Source organism: Bidens hawaiensis, unplaced genomic scaffold (assembly GCF_021521415.1).
Source record: "Bidens hawaiensis isolate Kalapana, Puna unplaced genomic scaffold, B.hawaiensis_p1.1 tig00049924_1, whole genome shotgun sequence".
Classification (NCBI taxonomy): Eukaryota; Viridiplantae; Streptophyta; class Magnoliopsida; order Asterales; family Asteraceae; genus Bidens; species Bidens hawaiensis.
The window spans coordinates 20,361-44,517 of record NW_027506132.1 but is presented as its reverse complement, the minus strand read 5'-3'; the positions used below and the strand labels follow the sequence as shown (position 1 = coordinate 44,517).

The window sequence follows — 24,157 nt, the reverse complement described above, 5'->3', positions numbered from 1 at the left end:
ATTATTATTATGAAAACGGTTGAGATATGAACAAGGACGTGGCAACAGAAGGATCACTCACAAGGATATTGGTAAAGTGAGATGGAGATGGAAGACAGAAGAAAGATGACATCCCGTGGCTCAACCACAAATGGATTTGTATTAGGGTTTAATAATATTATTATCATCAGTTAGTTAGATGGCGGTGGCGGTGGAGTGGTGTGACGTTGGTAAACAGAAAGAACGGCTTTTTCCCGGGAAACGGATTTGCCCTTTCACGTGTGATATGTTTCAATGGTTCACAGACATGAGTTTTGTCTGTTTTAAAGACTATCATCCAAGAAAATTACTAATTTCACTTTCCTTAACTTTTGCAAATTTTAAAAATAGTTACAACTATGATCCTTGATCTTTCAATCTTATATGATTTTTATTTTCATTTTTAACTCAACCTCCCTCATTATTTTTAACTATTAATAACTTTTTCATGTGCTAATATTTTTTTAAAGAAATTATAGCATAAAAACGAGCATGTTTTTATCTTTAATTTGAGTATCATATTGTTATAGTTTTTTCGTTTAAAAAATATCATTTTACGTAGGGGCGTTTTCTGTCTGGTTTTAATGGATTTTAAATTAAACCGTGGGTCAAACCGTTAGTAACCAGTTTTTGTTGTCGAAAACCGAAACGAACCTTTGAAAATTGAAAATGATCGGCCAAAAGTTAATGAAAAAAATCAATGGTGAAATCAAACCAATGACCGGTTTGAACGTTTTTCAGTTTCTAATCGAACAACGAACATCCATAAACTTGTTACATAATTACAAATGTATGTGTTTCCCACTGCATCGCGCGAACACCCGTCTAGTAATAATAATATATCTCTTTCTTATGAGAAATGGTATGAATCATATATAAAATACATATAGCAGAATAATAGACCAAACCATAATTTCCGATGCTTTGAATAGTATAGATATGTAGGAAATCATATTTGGTTGAGACCTCGAAATAAACAAGATTCTTTTTAAAACATTGGTTTATAACTTTATATCCACGTCTTTTTCCAAGGCGTAATATGCTGGATGTAACAAAAATATATCGAACTAGAATCTTCGATAGAAGAATTAAACAAAACAAGTAGAATAAGAAACTCCCTTAGAAACACTTGACATATATTCGCGGCATAATAGCCAAGCACTAGTAATGAGAACAACGCAAGGAAATTGAAAGTGTTTCGGATGTCATGCTCTCTACCGTTTTCTTGTAATTGAACCGGAATAAGTTCCATTTGTTTTGAGCAGGGGTGATAACTGTTGATACGACCAGAGCCTAAAACGAAAGAAAAAAATAAACAACTTTGGGTTGACTAACACGACCCGTTTCAAATACGATGTTTTAAATAGGATGGGTTCAGGTTGATTTGTATAAAAACGGGTTGACCCGTTAACCCGTTTAAGTATTTAAAAAATAATAATTATATTTTTGTTTTGTCGGTTTTCTATTTCTCTTAATAGACTGTTGCGATTTCCAATCCAATTTTAAAGTTTAATTATATTTTTGTTTTGTCGGTTTTCTATTTCTCTTAATAGACTGTTGCGATTTCCAATCCAATTTTAAAGTTTCAAATATCTAAAAAAAGAGTTCATATTACTTATTTTGCTCTACTGACTTTATATTATATCATTTTGTTTCTAAAAATTCTTTAAAAAGCAGGTTAAATAACAAATTACTCAATGCAATGAAATTTAGAGAAAGTCGATAATGATTATTAATAGGTACTAATGGCTTAATATATTCTCTCATTTTTTTTTTAAATGGCTAACTCACGTATCTACTAATCTTACTTCTAAAGATACAATGCAGTTTAATATGAAACTCAAATTCTCAGTCTATAGACTATAGTGTAGTGAAGGGATATCATTATGTAGCTAGACACTTGATCATAGCCGCTCAATAATGTTGGAGGTCTAAATCGAAACGAGATTTTGTAGCTTTTTTTATGACAATTTAAAAAAAAACAAAAAAGGTGATAATAATGAGTCTCAAACTCGTAACCTACAAGTTAGCAACACACAAGCTTACCATCAAACTAATAGACATATTTATTTCTAACCCGTCGATTAAATATATATTTATATCTATTTTTTTTGGATGCCTTAACTAAATATGAGCATAAAGTTCTATCTTCTCCACCAACAAATCTTCCAATGATTTCTTCCTTATCATCCATCAGCATAATTCTTTACACGCCAGTGCTTAAGGTAACTTAAATCTTTGTTTCAATCTGAAACCCTAATTTTACCCCCAAACGACCAATTTATGTTTCTATTTCAGATCATAAAGTATGATTTTGTGATGGTATGCAACATTTGGGGTAAACATCATAAAGGTACGTTATAATACTTACACTTTCAAGTATGATTTTGTGATGGTAATTAACGGTTCCACCCTAGCAGTGTCAGTAACCAATGTTAAAAATCGAATAGTAACTGAAATAACAAAAACCGATCGTTTAGTTTCATGTGTTCTGAAAACCCACGATTCGGTTCGGTTCGGTATGTTGTTAAACCCCAAAAAACGAAACGGCCTATAATAACCGAAACCAAATGGACCAAATTACTATGATCAAATTTTATAGAGTTCATAACAACCGAAACCGAACCGAACCGAGTCATAATAACCGAAATGAACCACAAAATCCGAAACTGAATCCAATATCTTGGCCCAAAAAACATTTGGGTAACACAAAACTATCATTGAAATTAGCTTAGGTTGATTTATATTTTGCTTAATTTATCGAATTTCATTTTTAATTCTTATTATTGTGTAATTTTTTGTCGAGCTTTTGGAAATCACACATAATGTTGGATCTGCAATGATGATGGACATATAGAATCAGATTTTGCTTTTCATTTTGAATGGATTAAATAGTAAGTCACAATTCTTCTCAAAATTTGTAGTTTACAGTGACACTATTTTATTTTTGATTTTGATTATTTTGCAAATATGTATTCAATCTTTTGGAATATCACATTATTTGGCTGCAATAAGGATGGAATTATGGATTGAAGACACATCTTGCTTTTAATGTCTAGTGGATGAAACTGTAAGTCAATTCACATCTTGGTTCATGTCATTAGGATTGATTCCGTTTACCAATATTCATCAATTACATTCCATCATAACAAAGTGTTAACTGAAACTGTTATATATATACAAAGCAACATATTCATGTCTATAATGTTTCTAGAAAAATAAAACTCTTTATAGCATTTTGACACATTTAATAGCATGGAAGTTAAATATTTCATACTCTTCCTAATTGTCTGAAATTTAAGTTGTTTTTTTAGCTATATTCATGACATGTATCTTATATTTTTTTCAAATTTAAATCTAAAATATGAAATGTATACATTGCACCAACAAGGTAAAAACCATCTTTCCAAAACACTGCTGCGTTTTTTCAACTTTTCAACTTTCCTATATTTATTATATATTTATACCTATTAAAAAAATTACAAAAGGAATTTTTCTTTTTTCAAGAGTTTTCATTTTAGCATCTTTTCAAGATAAAACATGGTTTTAACCTGTGAACACTCTCTTGAAATACATAATATTGGTCAACTCTCAACTTTCCTATATTTATTATACCTATTAAAAAAGATTACAAAAGGAACTTTTCTTTTTTCTTTTGAGAGTTTTCATTTTAGCATCTTTTCAAGATAAAACATGGTTTTAACCGGTGAACACTCTTGAAATACATAATATTGGTCAACTTTTCAACTTTCCTATATTTATTATACCTGTTAAAAAAGATTACAAAAGGAGCATTTCTTTTTTCTTTTGAGAGTTTTCATTTTAGCATCTTTTCAAGATAAAACATGGTTTTAACCACTGAACACTCTTTAAATTCTAAAATATGAAATGTATACATTACACCAACAAGGTAAAAAACCATCTTCCCAAAACACTGCTGCGTTTTTCAACTTTCCTATATTTATTATACCTATTAAAAAATATTACAAAAAGAACTTTTATTTTTTCTTATGAGAGTTTTCATTTTAGCATCTTTTCAACATAAAACATGGTTTTAACCAGTGAACACTCTTTTGAAATACATAATATTGGTCATCTTTTCAACTTTCCTATATTTATTATACCTATTAAAAAAAATTACAAAATGAACTTTTCTTTCTTCTTTTGAGAGTTTTCATTTTAGCATCTTTTCAAGATAAACCATGGTTTTAACCACTGAACATACATAATATTGGTCAACTATACATTGCACCAACATGGTAAGAATCTGTCTTCCCAAAACACTGTAGACTTTTTCACCTTTTCTGGTTTCCTAAATTTTTTGAACCTAATAAAAAAAATTACAAAAACAACTTTTCTTTCTTCTTTTGACGGTTTTCTTTTGATTTCATAAAAAAGTATGAAATCTCTTTTTTTCCCTTGCATAAAATTGGTTAACATCTTTTCAAAATAAAACATTTTGTTTATGTAACATCCTAAATTTCGAATAATAAGAACAATGAATATTGACTCGTTATGACGGAAAAGTTACTTGAGTTAATAAGTAAATAGTAAAATGGTAAAAGGGAAAAGATAAGTAGGCTAATTAAAAGGAAGTAATCATGGACAAAAAAAAATAAAGATGAGCCTTAGGTCCATGGGCTTAAGGGAGTATAAATACCCCTTAAACCCTAAATCTCTCCATTTCCATCTATATTATCCATCTTATTCTCCCTACACCAAAAACACACACACTTAAGCCATATATACCTTCCTTAGCCGTCACCTATTATCCAAACCATAAATCGATCATAATAATCATAGATCTTCGATCATACAAGTGAGCTAACAAGTCCAAGGTCGTGTATCAAGCTAGCCGTGACCCTACTAACGCCTAAAGGTATGTTCTTTACAATTAAAGGTCACATTTTTATGAACGTTTTGCCATGAAACTTGACCCTAGAGTAGATCGGGTCTAGATGTTTCATAAAAATACAAACTTGATGATTAAAATGGATGAAATGGACTCATGGATATAGACGGTTCATAAAAGAAACCCTAAATCTAGCCTAGAACGTTTTAAAGCTATAAAGGTCTAAGCTTTATGCCTAAAACGGAATAGGTCTTGAAGCCGTGATAGTAAAGGGGTATAAAACAGTTATGAATGATGGCCAAAAAGGGTTAAAAGTTCATGAATCGAACCTTAGAACAGTAACTGAGCATGGTAGAAGCATAAAAATGGAAAGATGGGCTTAACTGGGTGTTCTCGGCCAACCCATGTCCTCGGCTAGATACGGGATCTCGGTCAACGAGAGTTCTCGGTCAACGAGGGTTTTCGGTGACATGGGGTTTTCGGTCATCATGAGATCTCGGTCAAACCATAAGGGTTCTCGGTCAACATTGTGTTCTTGGCCACGAGTTCTCTGCCAAGGAGTTCTCGGCCAGTTCTCTGTTTGGTTCTGGGCTGAATCTAGTTGGGCCATAATGGACAGTTGGGCCCGAATCAGCGAAGTCCACATGAAGCTAAGCCCACGTTCAATTTAAACAAACTAAGCCCATTATCTTAAGCGTTAACAAGCAAGCCCAACTTAGAAAATGATTTAAAATGTTAATGGAAAATGTGTTAAGACAGTTAATGAAAATAAAATTTTTCCAAGCTGACCTGGCAGCTTAACTCCAGCCAGGGGCTCTGCCCCTTGGATCCCACTAGGGGCTGCCGCCCTTAGAACCCCGCTGCCAGGGGCGCTGCCCCCGTACCCCCGTTCGTTGTGGGTTATATAAAGATAGAAATACGATGCGAGTAGTAATAGTTAATTGATACGTGTAATTGTTATACAGTTAGTCGTGCACAACTCAAGAAGGGAATAACTATAAACGGTGAACGTAACCGCATCCAGGTGAGTTTCTAGCCCTACTTCATTGTTATGTTTTCGGGGCCGTGCGCATACTCGATGTGATAGTTAATACACTTACCTTAAGTGGTAAGTGTATGCCTTGCATGACTTATGTATGATGTATTTATGAACATATACGATGTGTGAATGATAAATGTATGAGTGTATATGGTGTATGTATGATATGTTGATGGCACGTGAACGATCTTCGGATATTGCACGTGTTGTCATGGAAGGTATCTAGAGACATGTATGGTACAGTTGCAGGAAACACTGGGACCAGACCCCTAATAATATCTGTGATGATAGGGACCAGACCCTAAGAATATCTGTGATATTGGGGACCAGACCCTTAATAATATCTGTGATGTTAGGGACCAGACACTTATAATATCTGTGAGGTTATAGGGCGGGAGGCTCTTTAAATAGGACGGATAGTTATGTACGAAAAGTAAGTATGAATAATGTACACCCCTTCGGGCATGTGTGCAAGTATGTGAACTGATTGTATGTTGTATGATTAACTAGAATTCACTCAGCGTAGCTGACTTTTAGTATGCACGAAGGTGAGTAGGATGATACAGCTGGCTTGAGCGAGGACACATGGCGGTAGAATAAAGAAGCTGGCATCTGAAGATCTATTGTTAAAAGTTTTGAACTAAAAGACATGTTTAAGTTATGTTTAAAGACAAGTTATGAATGTTTGTAATGACTGTTGATGTTTTATGTTATTGCGCGAAAATTTTAATTAACTCTGATTTAAAGAACTGTGTTTATGAGTAAATCCAACACCAAAGTAGGGCTACCGGTAACGGGGCCTTACAGTTTACCCGTGAACATCCTTTCTGTAAAGACCTAATATTTTGTCAACTATAAAGACAAATCACCATTTCAAAAAGTTTCACAAAAACAGTTATTTAGTTACTTAACCAAGAAAAAGCATATTTGTTGTTTATTTTCATATACCTTAAAATAGAGTTATAGTTTACTCACCAAAACTCTATAAGTACTACCATCACCCTCATATTCTTTCAAGCTCACACTACATTCCATCAGCATTTTATTGTTGGAGATTACTTTTCAAGGACAAACTACTCAACTCATGGAGCTTGAGTATTATTTTCATATTATTTCATCTTAATATTTTACTCATTCATTTCATATTGTAAGTTTTAAACTAATGAACAACTATTTTTAATACAGCAACATAACTTATTTGAAGGATCTGGATTTGTCTCGCCGTGATTACACGGTAAAGGTTCGCGTTCTCCGTTTATGGAAGCAACCAATGAATAACGATTCTCAACAATGCTTCTCAATTGAAATGATTGTGGTCGATGAACAGGCATAACTTCAAAACCATTTATCTACAAATATAACACATTTTTTACTTTTTAAAGTATATAACATATGATACTTTTTTTATACTATAGGGTACTACAATGCAAGCTAATGTTCTCAGAAGATGGTTTCCTCGGTTTGAACATGTTCTAAATGAATCAGGTAATGGTTTTTTAATGGTTTTTTAATCATACTGTTATTATAATAGTCCACTCTTTCAACATATTTTAAATTTATACATTGCACCAACAAGGTAGAAAACCATCTTTCCAAACCAGTTTTGAGTTAAATGTTTCATACTGTTCATATTGTTATTATAATTATAATGGTCCATTGCTTAAGCTTTAATTGTTAATTGTCTTTTTCCACTTCTGGTCTACTGCATGTTAATAATGTTACATGTTTGATATGTTTACATTTATTTAGTCTCTATTGATAGATATACAATTTCTTAGTGCAGTACAAACATTTCACATTATCCATTTGTTTTCCTAAAAACGATTTATTTGTCATAAAAACTAATTAATTAATTGCAAATTATTTATACTTTTCTCATAGTATTTCATATTTATACTTTCTTCAATCATATCAGATTGTAAGGTTTAAACTAATGAACATTTTTTTAAAGTAGGTTAATTAAGCATTACCAAACACTCCTTTAGTCTCTTTTTATAATAGATAATACACTTTGATAGTTGTAGTACTTTTTGACAACCGTTAGTAGAGTATATCACTAAATACTTGGATCTATTTAGCCATATGTGTATTTCATATATATTGTAGAACTAACATTGTCATCTCTCTCTTATTCGATTGCCAAATGTTATCATGTTATTGTTAACTAATTTATTGTGTTACATGTTTAATATTCTACACTTCTTTAGTCTCAATATTTTACTCTTTATTTGTCTTATTATAGAGTGTTATTTCATTGCCAAACCCACTATTGGTTTAAATGAATCAAAGTACAAGTATGTTAACAACCAAAACAAGATAGGCATCTACTGTGACACCAATGTGTACCCATGCAATGATTTCTGTGGCCCAACCTATGGTTTCTCATTCACAAGCTTCAAGGATTTCATTGACCAAACTTTACCCGAAAATGAACCTTTAGGTAACCAAAAAAAACCCTCCTAAATTTAAAGTTATTCATTACTTCAAAGACTTTCATGTGTTTATATATGTTAACAAATCTCATTATGTAGACGTAATTGGTTTTGTCGCCGATGTTAAAGACCTTAAGAAATTCAAGACAACAAAGGGGAAAGACGCAAAAAAACTCAATGTTGTTATTCAAGATCTAGAGTATGTATATTTGGTATATCCTAAATATATTATTTATATTTAATGTTATCAACTATTTAATTTTTTTTATTTGATCTATTTTTTTTAAGGATGCACACAATTTTCTTGTCTTTGTGGGACACTTATGCTGAATGAATTTTAGAGCATTGGCAGAACAAAGATGAAAATGGTGTTATCGTTGTCATCCTTCAGTTTGGTACATTGAAGTACTTTGGACGTTTTGGTTATGTGAACAATTTGTTCAATGTGTCTAAGCTTTTCATCAATTCAGAAATTGATGAAATCACTTCTTTTAGAAACATGTTATATAATTTTATTAATTAAATATTCAAGTATTAAATTAATTTGGTTTCATATTTTCATTAATGAAAGATCAATTTCTTAAACAACCTTCTTCAGAACTCTCCTGCTTCTTTGTGCTCAACTCAGTCATCTAAGCTCTCGGGAATGTTTTTATCTATGTATAATGAATATCTTGTAAGAACTGAATTCAACAACATTGCTGAAGTTAATTTGCAGCAGGTAAAGTACATTAATTTATTTTATAATTATTTGTTTTTGTATGTAACATTAAATATTAAATATTTTGTTTTAGGTGAAGTCTGTTGTCATTGTTGGGACTTTTGGAATGATACCTCAAGATGTGCCTTGGTATTATTTTGCTTGTAAAGCTTGTAACAAGAAGGCTACCCAAAAAAGTGACAATGATCAAGCTACTGTTGGTGTCTTGGTTGATGAAGATGAGGTTTATGAGTGCAAAACAGTGTCGTGCATGAACACTGCCATTCAATATCTGCCAAGGTATTATCATAATTAGGGATGGTATAAGTTATGAACATAATTTTCTTTATTAGTTGTTTTTTATATAAATATTTGACATAACCATATTTATTATATATGATTAATATCCCATTGGCTGTGCAAGATTCAACCGGAACTTTGTCTTTGACATAGTTTGATAGGGATGCTTGTAAACTTCTCAAAACAACTGCATCAGAATTAATTGAAAAAAGTGTATGTGTAAGACTGTCCTTTTACAATTAAATCATAATATTTTTTAATTTTTAAAGTAGTCTTTCATTAACATATGTTTATATATTACAGGGGGCTGACAACGACATGTTTCCTGATGAATTTAAATTTGCATTTAAGATTGACATCAGTCAATACAACCTCGACTATAGTAAATGGGTTTTTGGTGTTTCTAAACTCTCTGATGACAAGGATATCATATTTGAGCTCGAGAAAAAAGCGAACATCGAGGTATATAAATAACTAACACTTCATTTTAGTGATATTTTTTTATATTATATTCACTTCTCATTATCAATATGTTAATTGCATTGTAGCTTGACACCTCTGGTTCACTTACCAACGGCTTCACTGATACGCAGTCACAAGAAATCGGCTTAACTGACACGCATTCACAAGACACTGCTAACTTGAATGTAAGTCTGTATAAACTTTCGATAATTTGTCAAAATCCATATATTTTTATTATCATATTTTTAAGTTGTCCAAACTTTTTAAATTGTTATTTCTTAACAACTGTTTGTACATAAATTTTAGGTTGATAACTTGGATGATCTTACTTTTGGAATCAATGCTGCTGTCGAGTCCAACAAAACTATCAACCTAAAGGTATTTTTACATGTTTACTTTAACATTTTTAATAAAATTCATTTAAAATTCTTAACATTATAAATTTATTTTATAATAGTTTAAAGAATCAATATTTCATACTTTGTTTACAACTTTTTACGTTCAATTTTAATTAGGCTGAATATTTATCTTCACACAATTTGTTTATGAATTTTTTTAGGCTATTTCTGAAATCATGGATGACAATGTCATTCCTTTGCCACGAATTTCCAATGACAAGTGTATGGAAAAAATGCATGTTAGTGAAGCTGCAACGTTCAAGAGGAAATCCAAAAATTCAGATTTCAAAAAAAACTTGGCTGACAGTCTTGATCTTGAGGAGATTGGGGAGTTATCTACCAGCAAGCCCGTTTCTCATGACAAGCCAATTCTCCTCATTCCCAAGCTTGAAAAGTGAAGACTTTCAAGTCTTGATGTTCTGTGTGTCGTTGTCTTGCATTTTATTTTAATGTCTTTGAAGTTATGTTTATCGTTTCAAAACTACTATTTCGGTTTGTTGTTCCAAGTTTTATGTTTTCTGAAGTTTTAACTTTCTTTTGTTGGAGTCCTATATGTAAGACCAACCATCCTTATGTTTTGGTTACTTATTTAGTATTTGTTTTGTTATATTTATGTTTTTACAAAATTATTATTCACATGCTGACCTTTTTTGTATGAAAATAGCATTTCATAAGCTTTATTCAAATATTTTCTTCATATTCAAAATAAAATATTGTTTTAACTTTCTTCATATTGAAAATATAATATTTTTTTAACTATCAATCACTTTGATTTTACTAACGGACGTTCTAACTAATTTTTAAGTGCATATTTACCTATACCATGTACTTCTTAATACTTTAATAGTTATGAATTATTGATTTTCATATATATTTACCTATACCATGTACTTCTTAACACTTTAATAGTTATGAGTTATTGATTTTCATATAGTTTTGTAATTTTTACACAGATACAAATGATCATTTTTTTTATGCAAAGCTTATCCAAAAGAAGAGGAAATTAGATTTGGATGTCAAAAAACCTAAATTTGATGCATCCGGTTCCAATGTTCAAGGTCTTATTCTCAACACATTATGATATATGTCATTCAAAGTTTACTTATCCCAGTTACAATGTACTTATTTACAAAAACTAATTAAACATGTAATGTTATATTGGTTATTTAGACGTACAGCTTAGGAGTCCACTATCTAACATTACAAATGGTATAAATTTATTTCATTTCTTTTGTAGTAATTCTATCCTCACTTATGTTGTAACATTTTATAGAGATTCAAAAGAAAAAAGACAAATGAGAAAACAACACATGGATAACAAAAGATCCCAAAATAATATGAGAGGTACCATATTTCTATATATTTCTTTAATAATAACACAACATATGTTAAATTAAAATTCTTTACTAACAATTGTAATTTCTTCTTCCTAATTTCGTAAAGCAGGTTTGCATTACACACAACATACTTTCAACAACTTAACAGCTCAAAGAAGTCCACCCCTATCAAACATTACAAATGGTACATTATAATTTATTTTTAAATTAACCAATCATTTACAACAATTCTCCGATTCACATTTGGTATCGTATAATAATTATTATCTTTATATGAGAATATTTTTTATGCTTTTGTAGTCATTCATTTTAATTACAACTTTCATGCTTCACAGTTTTGATCACCAATACTTCTTATACTAGCCCGAAGTTGTGTCAACTCAGTAGAAAACAATATCGTGATAGCCAAAAAGCAAACATTGTTTCTATACCTACAAAGTTTCATTCTTCAACCACAAAAATATCCCCCCAAGTTTCAAAAACTATACCGGGTAAATTGTTTTATTTAAATAAATATATTTTCAACTTACTATATATTATCCATTTGTATTTGTATATATTCATGTTCTTTAACATTAATTAACTTTTTTAGGTTCATTTCCTTCTACTTCTGTTAACAATATTGAAGCACCTCCATCCAACAGTTCATCACTGTGTGTGACTCAATCTAATCCTTTAACAACGACACAATCTTCCAAGGGTAAATCCAAATCTACAAACCAACATGCATCGGAAAATTCTGCATTACATTTAATAGAAGAAGATCATCTTCATGATGAACAATTTGTTAATGATATTTTCTCTAGTAAATCAAAAGGTAATATTCTATTTCCTAATTCTTTTACTTATAAATTCAATACGTTTTACTTTACCGTAACATAATAAGTTACTAATAAGATTATAAATAACCATTACCAGATTACTTGGATACTTCCAACAACTTAACAGCTCAAAGAAGTCCACCCCTATCAAACATTACAAATGGTACATTATAATGTAATTTAAATTAATCAATCATTTACAACAATTCTCCAATTCACATTTGGTATCGTATAATTATTATTATCTATCCTTTATATGAGAATATTTTTTAAACTTTTGTAATCATTCATTTTAATTATAAATTTCATGCTTCACAATTTCAATCACCAATGCTTCTCATACTAGCCCGAAGTTGTGTCGACTCAGTAGAAAACAATATCGTGATAGCCAAAAAGCAAACATTGTTTCTACACCTATAAAGTTTCATTTTTCAACCACAAATATATCCACCCAAGTTTCAAAAACTATACCAGGTAAATAGTTTTATTCAAATAAATATCTATTTTCAAATTACTATACATTATCCAATTGTATTTGTATATATTAATGTTCTTAAACATTAATTAACTTTTTAGGTTCATCTACTGCTACTTCTGTTAACAATATTGAAGCACCTCCATCCAACAGTTCATCACTGTGTGTGACTCAATCTAATCCTTTAACCACGACACAATCTTCCAAGGGTAAATCCAAATCTACAAACCAACATGCATCAGAAAATTTTGCATTACATTTGTTAGAAGAAGATCATCTTCATGATGAACAATTTGTTAATGACATTTTCTCTGGTAAATCAAAAGGTAATATTCTATTTCCTAATTCTTTTACTTATAATTTCATTACGTTTTACTTTACCGTACCATGATAAGTTACTAATAAGATTATAAATAACTATTACCAGATTACTGGATCATGGTGATCAAACTCATGTATGTCAAAGATGTCATGCAAAGTTGTGGAAGGATGAAGCCTTAAGAAGTAGTCAAAGACATGCTAAATCAAGCTTTTCTCTATGTTGTGGTTATGGAAAAGTACAACTTCCAAATTTCAAGCCCGTGCCATCTGAATATAAAAGCCTTTTTACTTCCTTGGATTCAAAAAGCAAACATTTTTTGAAAAACATTCGTTGTTACAATTCAATGTTTGTCTTTACTTCCATGGGTGGAAAAGTTGATTCGTCGATTAACAGAGGTAATGCTCCTTTTATATTTAGACTCAGCGGTGAAAATTTTACCATAGCATTGGAAGTCTTCTACCAACGTCTGGATCAAAACCTAAATTCTCTCAGCTATATATATATATATATATATATATATATATATATATATATATATATATATGACACTGACAATGAGATTGGGAACAGACAAGGCGCATTAGGGTATGTTAGCTACATTATTAATAATACATTTTAACTAATTTTTGTTATTTATCAAACCTTACTTGGTATTTTTAATATTTTTTTCATTAGTCAAACCAAAAATGTCTCCACATCAAGCTCTGAGATTTTAGATCTTGAGATTATACAAGATTTTAAGGCCATGTTAGATGCACACAATGAGTTAGTAAAATCTTATAGAATGGCCCGAGATTGTATTCAAAGCAATCCTAATGCTAATCTAAAGTTACGCCTTATTGCAAAAAGGCAACAAGATGGAAGGACGTATAACTTGCCAACTGCTTTTGAAGTTGCTGCTTTAATAGTTGGAGACATTGACAACTCATTTGAACCTAGAGATATTATTGTAAAGACTAAAGAAGGTTTTCTTCAACGTATCAGTGAACTACATCCTTCATATCTACCCCTTCAATATCCAATACTTTTCATCTACGGTGATGATGGTTACAGATTAGACATCCTTCATCGCAATGTTTCGACATCAAACACCAGTAAAAGAAATAATTGTACAATGAGAGAGTTCTTCTGTTACATAATCCAAGACAAATTGAATCATTTTTCTTTGATTCTATATTCTAGGAGGCTTTTTCAACAATTTTTGGTTGATGCGTATACAATGATTGAAAGCGAAAGTCTCTTTTACATACGTAATCAACAAAAGATATTAAGATGTGAGACTTTCGAGAATCTACGTTTGGTTAAAGATCAGGGAAAAAATGATGTCTCCAAAATTGGTCAGCGTGTTATATTACCTTCCTCTTTTATTGGTAGTGCGCGGTACATGCTGCAAAACTACTTAGATGCCATGTCTCTTTGTAAGTGGTATGGATTTCCAGATTTTTTCATAACAATCACATGCAACCAAAAATGGCCAGAAGTTAAGAGATATCTAGAAGACACAACGCTTAAGCCAGAAGATAGACCTGATATCTTATGCAGCTTATTTAAAATCAAGTTGGATTCCATGATTAAAGACATAAGGGATAATGCAATACTTGAAAAGGTTCAAGCAGGTATCTAACATCATCATTTTGTTACTTTCACGTTTTTTACATTCACATTTCTTTATAACAAAATAGGTTATAACTTATAAGTAGGTTACATACATGTATGAATTAAAGCCGGGAAACAAATAAAACAAAAGCCAAATACTTAAAAACCAAAATAAATTCTAATAAAGAAGTTTAACATACAACCTTAAACATCAAGGCTTAAACATAAAGTGTGTTGGGATTAACATAAAGATACCAAAACATAAAATAACATTAACATACCACAACAAAAGAGTTGTGGTTCCAAAGAAAGAAGGTGATATGGCAAGCAACTCTTCGAGGATTTTAACACCTTTCACCCTAAGAATCTCATCATTCGAGAAACAAATTACTGCTCCGTTGTCGTAGTCAAGCCATATCTTCTCAGCACTCTTCAATAAACTCTATCGAATTAATTTCACGGTTGCAATCTCCTGAATTTTTTGATCATATGAACCGAATCATTCTTCAATTTTCTATAACAGATTTCTTGGTTTCTTGTAATTCTCACATGGAGTAATACCTAGATCATAAATTTTCTCCAACACCACTTCATTTAGCTTGATTACACCTCTGACATTCTTGATCCTTATCAGACGTCGATCGCTTACTTTCAGAAGAAAGTAATCCTCAAACACGTTGTATCTCTAGGGAACCAAGGTTCGCATTGTCTTTTCTTTGTTAAAGTATTTGCAAATACCAATAAACCTTACATCTACAAATATATGGACATATGTGTGGAGTATTCAATGTGTAATGATTTAATGCTTTCTCCAACAAAATGGTTTTGAGAAGTTATCCATTGTTTCAGAAGTTTGATGGCCATAGGATATAATTAACCGTAAACTCTACATATCTATCGTCATATTCCATTTAAAGAATATAAAACATATAAAGCATATATACTTTATGTTGTATACATTTTTTTTTATTATGAAATGCTAATTTTGTATAAACTTACAAGTTTTTACTTCTTTGCCAAATTCATTTCTAAGACATATTTTTTTTTTGTTTTTGTATATTTTTTTAGTTGTATATACCGTGGAGTTTCAAAAACGTGGCTTGCCTCATGCTCATTTGTGCTAATTTATGCATGCCAATCACAAACTTCCAAGCGTCGATTATGTCGATCCATTCATTTCAGCTGAAATACCATACAAAAACCAAGATCCAGAATTGTATTACCTTGTAAAGGAGTTCATGATTCATGGTCCTTGTGGCATTCAAAATAAGGACTGTCCATGCATGATTGATGGGAAGTGTTCTAAAAACTTTCCGAAAAAATTCCGAGAATCTACATGCATAGACGGTGAAGGTTATCCTTTATATAGAAGACGCAAGGCTGGATTTTTTGTTGAGAAGTCAGATGTGAAGTTAGATAATAGAAGTGTTGTTCCATATAACAAAACACTTTTAAAAATATTTCAAGCACACATCAATGTGGAGTGGTGCAATCAAGCAGGCTCAATCAAATATTTGTTTAAATATATAAACAAAGGGCATGATAGGGCTTCAATTTGTTTTGTATCAAGTAATAAGCAAAATGATGAGCATGAGAAGAATATTGATGAAATAAAAGACTACTATAGCTGTAGATACATATCTGCTTGTGAAGCATCGTGGCGAATTTTCTCTTTTGATATACATTATAGGAATCCTTCAGTCATTAGGCTTCCTTTTCATCTTCCAGGACAACATGTTATATATGAGGAACTTGATGATATAAACGATGTCTTAGATAAACCTTCAGTGGCTGCTTCAATGTTTTTAGAGTGGTTAAACTGCAATAAAAGCTATCCAGAAGCACGCAAACTAACTTACGTCGAATTTCCTACAAATTTTGTTTGGAAAATTGAAAACCGTAAGTGGCAATCAAGGAAAAAAGGGTTTTCAATTGGTAGAATTCATTCAGTTTCTCATTCACTCGGTGAAGCGTATTATTTACGAATTTTGTTGAATAAGGTAAAAGGTCCAACAACATTTGAGGAAATTAGAACAGTAAATAATGTTGTATTTCCTACATTTAGAGATGCATGTTATGCACATGGCCTTTTGGATGACGACAATGAATTCGTTGAAGCAATTATAGAAGCAAGTTTCACTGGATGTGGTTCTTATTTACGAACTTTATTTTGTACAATGTTAATATCTGAGAGTATCTCCAGACCTGAATTTGTGTGGGAAAGTACGTGGACTTACTTGTCAGATGACATTTTACACAAACAACGTGTTCTTTTAAAGCATCCAGGTATTATGAATTTTATCATGCTATATCATATGTGTCACATTAAATTATATAAAATAATGTAACAATTTTTATTTTAACTTCACAGATTTACTACTTGATGAAGAACAAATTAAGAACTTGACATTGTTTGAGATTGAAAAGTTTTTACTTAGAAATAATTACAGTCTCAAAAGGTTCTCACCCATGCCTTTTCCTGATCATGATTCTATATCTTCCGCAAATAATCTTTTACTTAGTGAAGAACTTGCTTACGACAAGGTCATATTAGGTAAAGAATTGCGTCAACTGTTATCTTCATTAACCAATGAACAACGCCATATCTATGAAGAAATCATGACAACGGTTGATAAGAAGAAAGGAGGCATGTTTTTTGTTTATGGTTTTGGTGGCACGGGAAAAACATATCTTTGGAAGACCTTATGTGCATCTATAAGATCTGAAGGCAAGATTGTTTTAAGTGTTGCTTCAAGTGGAATTGCATCTCTTTTGCTATCTGGAGGTAGGACTGCACACTCTCGATTTCACATTCCTATAAATTTAGTTGAGGATTCTTTCTGTTTCATTAAGCCAGACAGGGATCTTGCAAGTTTATTACAACAAACATCGCTTATTATCTTGGATAAAACACCAATGGTACATAAACATGGATTTGAAGCTTTGGACAGATCTTTAAAAGACATATTCAGATCTGCATCTGGAGCATCATCAGAATTACCATTTGGAGGAAAAGTTATAGTTTTTGGAGGATATTTTCGACAAATACTACCAGTTGTACCTGGTGGAAGTAGGCAACAAATTGTAAATTCTTCTTTAAATTCGTCTTACATTTGGAAAAACTGCAAGGTGCTTAATTTGACAAAAAAAACTTGAGGTTGACTACCTCAAACGATTCATTTGACATAGAGCAAACTAGGATGTTTGCAGAATGGCTTTTGGATATTGGGGAAGGCAATGTTGGTGGTAACAATGATGGTGAAGCAACAATTGAAATACCAGAAGATCTCCTCATCAAAGATTCATTAGATCCCATTTCTGATTTAATAGAGTTTGTGTATCCATCAGTTCTAGATAACTTCAATGACCTTAATTTCTTTCATGAAAGAGCAATACTCGCTCCAAAAAACGATGTTGTTCAAGAAATTAATGAGCGCATGCTCTCAATTTTTCCTGTAGATGAAGGAGAATATCTAAGCTCAGATATCATATGTCCAATGGAAATGGTTAATGAGAATTTAGATGAATCTTTGTGCTCACCTGATATTCTTAATGGAATTAAAACTTCAGGTTTGCCAAACCATAGGTTAGTGTTAAAGGTAGGTGTTCCGGTTATGCTTCTCAAAATGTTGACCAAAAAAGTGGCTTGTGTAATGGAACCCGATTAAAGGTGGTTTCATTGGGAAATCGTATTATACGAGTTGAGATTATCTCTGGAAGTCACATTGGAGATCGTCATTACATTTCAAGAATTACTTTGGTACCTACAGATAAAAAACTCCATATTAAGTTACAAAGAAGACAATTTCCGCTGGCAGTATGTTTTGCAATTACCATAAACAAAAGTCAAGGACAATCACTATTAAGAGTTGGTTTGTTTTTGAAAAAAACAGTTTTTACACATGGTCAGATGTATGTCGCATTAGCAAGAATTACAAGACGAGACGGCCTTAAAGTTGTTATTCTAGATAGTGATGGTAATATTTCGAATACAACATTAAATGTTGTATACAAAGAAGTATTTAGAAATTTGTAATTGATTTGTAAAATATTTAAATACTTTAAGTCATTTTTTATGTTTAGTATTTTATGTATTGAGATTTTATACTTTATATTTTAAATTTCTTACATAGAACTGATTAATAAGTTTGACATTAATTACAAAACTTACATGATTGAAAACAATAAAGTATTTTCTTTATTATGTTTTATATTCTTTTACCAACATCGTAACAAAATTTCTATCCAATAAACTATTCACTTTTTTCACCTTTGACCATTTCTAAAGTTTATATATTTTACCAACATGGTAATTTCTATATCCAATAAATGTTCTTTTCTTTATGGCCAAAAGCAAAGTAACCTTTTAATTATTTTTTTATTATTTGATATTCATATCTATACACTAAAGAGTTTTTATACCAAACATGTAAACACTAAATGTAACACAGAAGCTAGACGTGTTCAAATATTTTCATTTTATTTAAGTGGTTACATAATATTTTTTTTAAGTTTAATACAACATAATTACTAATATGTTTTAAAAATAAAATTTTCAACCTGTGTATCATACGGGTATATAGCCTAGTGAAATTATGAATGAAGAAAAGCAGGTTAAAAAATGTTAAAAAGTGTCTAAAACCAAGCTTGCTAATCCACGTGCATTATGATCCATCAAACATGTACACATGTCAACGACATACGAACTTGATTTTCTAGACATCTATCATTATTTCATGTGAATCCATTAACAAAAACCTTATTAATACTACAAATTGTATATTTGATTACAAAGTTTCAACTAATTTCGATCATGTTCAAATTTCAATCTTCATTTCGATTTGGATCTAGAATTTATAATAGGTCGGCATGTGGTAGAATCTTGGGTAGGAGTACAACTCAACCATATATATCCCTCTGATTAAAATATTCTTTCGTTATTTCCATATAACAATTAATAATTTCCAAATTTATTCAGCTTATGGGCTTGACTTTTTACCACTCTTGGATTCATCCATGTGCTTTGTTTAATATTATTTAGACCAAAATGATGATGCATAAGTAAATCGTATATTTTGATGGTTAATAAAACTTAAAGCTGTTGTGAAACAAGCCTAATAGCCAAACATGTGAGAAAGATATGTAGGGAGAAAGATGAAGATAATATGGTGTATATTACAATAAGATACAATTGAGTATATATATAAGAGGAAAACTTGTAGAAGAAGTTAATCTATTTTAGGTGTTGATAACCATAATAATAATATATATTTATAACACTCCCCCTTGGTTATCAATTTAATACGCTTGTGGATGTTGCCTCAGTAAAAACCTTGCTAGGAAAACCCAGTGGGACAAAACCATAGCTAAGGGAAAAAGAGTGCAGCGCGTATTGTCTCCCCCCTGATTTATATATCCGTTAAAATGCTAAATATGGATCTTCTGTGAAAGTTACCCAAAACTTTTGTAGTCAATCGTTTGCGTCTTCGTCTCTTGACATTTGAATTCTTAAGTTGAATAATGTTGTATGATCTTCACGTGAAAACTTCTATTGCTTCATCTAGTACACAGTAGATCTTGTTGTGTTTATCTACATCAACAAGACTAACCAAACTTGTTTTGATGGGTTAGTAAAATATAAACACATATCTTTCATACCTGAAATACATGTTTTAACCCAATCTGATGTCTCCTAGCTATACACATGCTGATAAATATAAATAAAAGATATATAAATCATGTATAGTTAGCAATAAATATTAATGTGCATATGCATTTAATTATGATACTTTTAAACCCATAATATTTCATATTGTGATAGGAAATGATATAGAGTGCATTGTTGGACATCCTTTAACGTACTCAAAGAATGAATCTTGTCTTTGGTAAATTGTCTCCACATTTTTAGATGTACTTTGATAGATTGGTAAACATATAATCACACATATACTCAAACCGCAGGTCGAGCAATAATCACATCGTGTTAAGGTATTTCAAAAATTCTTCTTCTAAAAGTTCTGCAGTTTCTCTCGATGATGTGTACATCATCACTGTAAACTGTGATTATATGAACTTTTAAGAATAAAATTTTTGATAAAAGTATGACTAATGACATCCAACTTATCTCCCTCCTTATCAAATTTATCTCCCTCCTTATCAAAATAATTATTGATTGTACCATGCTCAATCCGACTATATTAGTCCATACGCAATGCATTTTCCAATATATCATGAACTTCTTTCCAACTTGACAAATTGTGCATGTGTATTCACTTTTTAGGATTTTTGCTGCATAAACTTGCTCATTTAACACATCAATTTTGTATCACATATAAAAAATTCATATTGTACCATTTCTTTGTTTATTGAAATATTGTACTCATCATATAGATTCTCTTCTATGTGTATGCTTATTGATGCACAAGAATTCCATCATTAAGATGTATTAGTTAACCTTTCAGGTATTCAACTACCTTATGAAACTCTTTAGGAGTTCCATTTATGTTCAACATATTCAATAATCGTAACATATTCAAATATGAATCTGTATACAACATGAGTCATAGTGTTCTCGAGAATTTAATTTACATGATTTGATAATTCAAATCCTTCGAAGAATTTCTTGTTAACTTTCAGTATCAACTGAATCACAATATTTATTAGACGCATATCAATTCTCTCTTTTTATTACCAGACTGTTTAGTTATCGGAAAATCATTGCTTCCACCATTGGAGAATGTGTCTCCTCGCATTTAATCATGGGTCTTTGCAAAATCCTTGTGGCATTAGTTTTGCCTTATATCACTTGATGAATTTTCATATCTCATATACAAGACCCGATTTTACAACTTTAGTTGTACAGACTGCTAGTCCAACAAACTTTCCGTTATTTAGAGAATTCAACTTTGCCATGTTTGTGTCCTTCCACTTTAGCCAATCAATTTTTTATAGCCAGATTTAGAATCTTGATCCTCATAATCATTTCAAGCGCATTATAACGACGTCAACTTTATTTCGATTCCATATATCTTTATAGACATGATACAATATAATTTACTAAGAGCTCTTTGTTTTCAGGTACCTGAGGTTTTTCAAGAACCATCATGTCTAATGTCTTTTAAGAGACCTTTTTATTGTACCTCGACTTGACCATCTTTATTACTTGCTCCAATTTGCGAGGAAATTTTATCTTTGGAATCAATTGGTCTAGCATGTTAAACGTGTGTATTAGACACATTATCAATATGTTTTTGTCCTTCTTAGACAACTTTAATTGGAGCATTAGTAGTTGGTATATGTGTCTTAGATAGACACTCTATTTTGGTCAGTGAATTGTCTGATAATTGATTCGTCAAGTTGTATACATGAATTATCCTTTAAACTTTTAGTTCATATAATTTAGTTTGAGGATCAATGATAATTCATTCCAATTAAATTCGTTTTTCAACTGCTTTATATCTCCCCCTGATGTTGGAACATCGATTCACTAAAGTGAAAACCAATGAGCCATAAGCAAATATCTCATTAATGACTCTAAGTATTTAAGTGAAAACCAATGAGCCATAAGCAAATATCTCATTAATGACTCTAAGTATTTAATCACATATAATATTTAATAACGACATAAATTCCCAACTTCCTTTGTGGTCTCATCTTTGTGTCTTGTGGTGGATTAATTTCAGTATATAACACACACGAAATATTAGATGAGAAAGTATTTGGCTACTAACAAAAAACCAATTGCAATGGGGAGGAAGTATCATAACTTGTTGGCTTGATGTGAATCAGTTTAAAGACATGTAAAATCATACGTACTCAAATACAAACATGAACCTTTGCTCTCGTGATAATTGCTTGTGCAACCAATTACAGACGTTGAGTAATCGTCTTTCTCGAAACAATTTATGTAAGAACATAATCTGTTATGACGTTTAACACTTATTTCAATGATCATTATTAACTTGGGAATCAAATTCATTATCATAACCGAACGTAAATATACCAATATGGAATAATATGCTTGCTATCTTATAGCTAAGCCATAGATCATGCAAACATAAAATTGCGATGTTGATAACCATTTAGACGATGCATCGATTTTCAAAACACTAAATGGTATCATGTTAAGATGTGTGTATCCTTTTTTCAATTCCATAACATCTAGGGATTCACACCCTCCTTCAGTTAGTAAATAAATGATTTCCCTTGAGAGCAATATTACATGTATAAGAAGAATCATTTGGTTCCTCAAAATATATCACATAATTGACTCGGTGTGGTCTAGCCGGTCATGCCATTAGATAATCATGATCCATAAACTTTAGGTTTATGATCGTATATGTAGTATGCTTCTTCAATGCAATACTATAAATATGAGAGAACATTGTATTATCGTTTCAAACGATCATGTGATTTCACTTTTGTATTTTCACATTTTGTTCTCATATATGATCAATCTCTTTGTCACATGTGGTGGTCGATCTCATTATTAGTATGACCAACATTATAATTCCGATAGTCGATCTCATTATTAATATAATCATTCTTACAAATTTTCTATTATGTCCATGATCGCAACAACCAATGCGTATTCACATTCACTTCGGGGAATGATATCAAACCAAACACTTTTCATGGTTTATTCATAATTTTCTCGGACATAGATACAAAATCACTTCAAACCCTTCATACATTTTAATGATATGCTACTTCATGAGCATATTTGAGGTCTGAAAAATGAATAATGGTCTTAATCTTCTACTAACTGGCCATTCTTACAATCTTCTCAATTATGCCCATGATCACATTCACTTCAGTGAATTGAGTAAAACCGAGCAAGTTGTATTGCATTATTACTTTCATATGAAGTTAACTCAAAGACTTCATATTATGTGTATATTATTGCTACTTTAGGAGCATAATTAAGGCGTGACAATAAAATTGTCTTAACGAATTCTTTCTCATAACTAATATTCTCTTCGCATAACGTTGTATGAGAAGTAATTATATGACTGAGTGATATGCGATTTTATTGGCCTAAAAACTTTTGATCTTTTATAATTTGATAATGAGATTTGGGGAATTTGACACTTCCAACGTCATATATAAGCACAGTGATAGAATCCACACATTTTATTTAAGTAATATATTTGGTACTACTTCTATGCATAAACAATAACACGTAAAATACAAGGTAATACATAAAGTCAAATATACATACAATATATGATATAATAACATATCACCATATAGATGAGTTATATTAAACTATATGAATAAGATTTTTCTTCATTACTTTGACATATATAATTTATATAATATTTAACCATGCATAATTTTAGATACACGTATACAAATAAATAGATAACCATCGTTGCCAGATTTTTTTTTTCATGTTTATCTTAC

The 24,157-nt window shown here is 31.0% G+C and overlaps 4 protein-coding genes across 4 annotated transcripts; all 4 read left to right on the top strand.

Moving 5' to 3' along the window:
- Window positions 1-2,314: 2,314 nt before the first annotated feature.
- Window positions 2,315-8,835, top strand: LOC143616827 (uncharacterized). Its single transcript, XM_077089546.1, has 8 exons — window positions 2,315-2,371; window positions 2,825-3,088; window positions 6,948-7,004; window positions 7,095-7,236; window positions 7,325-7,394; window positions 8,152-8,349; window positions 8,441-8,540; window positions 8,630-8,835. The coding sequence occupies exons 2-8, from the start codon at window positions 3,081-3,083 to the stop codon at window positions 8,673-8,675; spliced, it is 621 nt and encodes a 206-aa protein (XP_076945661.1). The 5' UTR covers window positions 2,315-2,371; window positions 2,825-3,080; the 3' UTR covers window positions 8,676-8,835.
- A 608-nt stretch (window positions 8,836-9,443) lies between these two features.
- LOC143616831 (uncharacterized) lies at window positions 9,444-10,754 on the top strand. Its single transcript, XM_077089550.1, has 5 exons — window positions 9,444-9,554; window positions 9,645-9,803; window positions 9,890-9,988; window positions 10,110-10,181; window positions 10,363-10,754. The coding sequence occupies exons 2-5, from the start codon at window positions 9,660-9,662 to the stop codon at window positions 10,597-10,599; spliced, it is 552 nt and encodes a 183-aa protein (XP_076945665.1). The 5' UTR covers window positions 9,444-9,554; window positions 9,645-9,659; the 3' UTR covers window positions 10,600-10,754.
- A 5,125-nt stretch (window positions 10,755-15,879) lies between these two features.
- Window positions 15,880-17,908, top strand: LOC143616823 (uncharacterized). Its single transcript, XM_077089542.1, has 2 exons — window positions 15,880-17,038; window positions 17,124-17,908. The coding sequence occupies exons 1-2, from the start codon at window positions 15,880-15,882 to the stop codon at window positions 17,906-17,908; spliced, it is 1,944 nt and encodes a 647-aa protein (XP_076945657.1).
- Window positions 17,909-17,952: 44 nt separating this feature from the next.
- Window positions 17,953-18,420, top strand: LOC143616821 (uncharacterized). The gene has a single exon (XM_077089541.1). The coding sequence runs from the start codon at window positions 17,953-17,955 to the stop codon at window positions 18,418-18,420; it is 468 nt and encodes a 155-aa protein (XP_076945656.1).
- The last annotated feature ends 5,737 nt before the right edge of the window (window positions 18,421-24,157 follow it).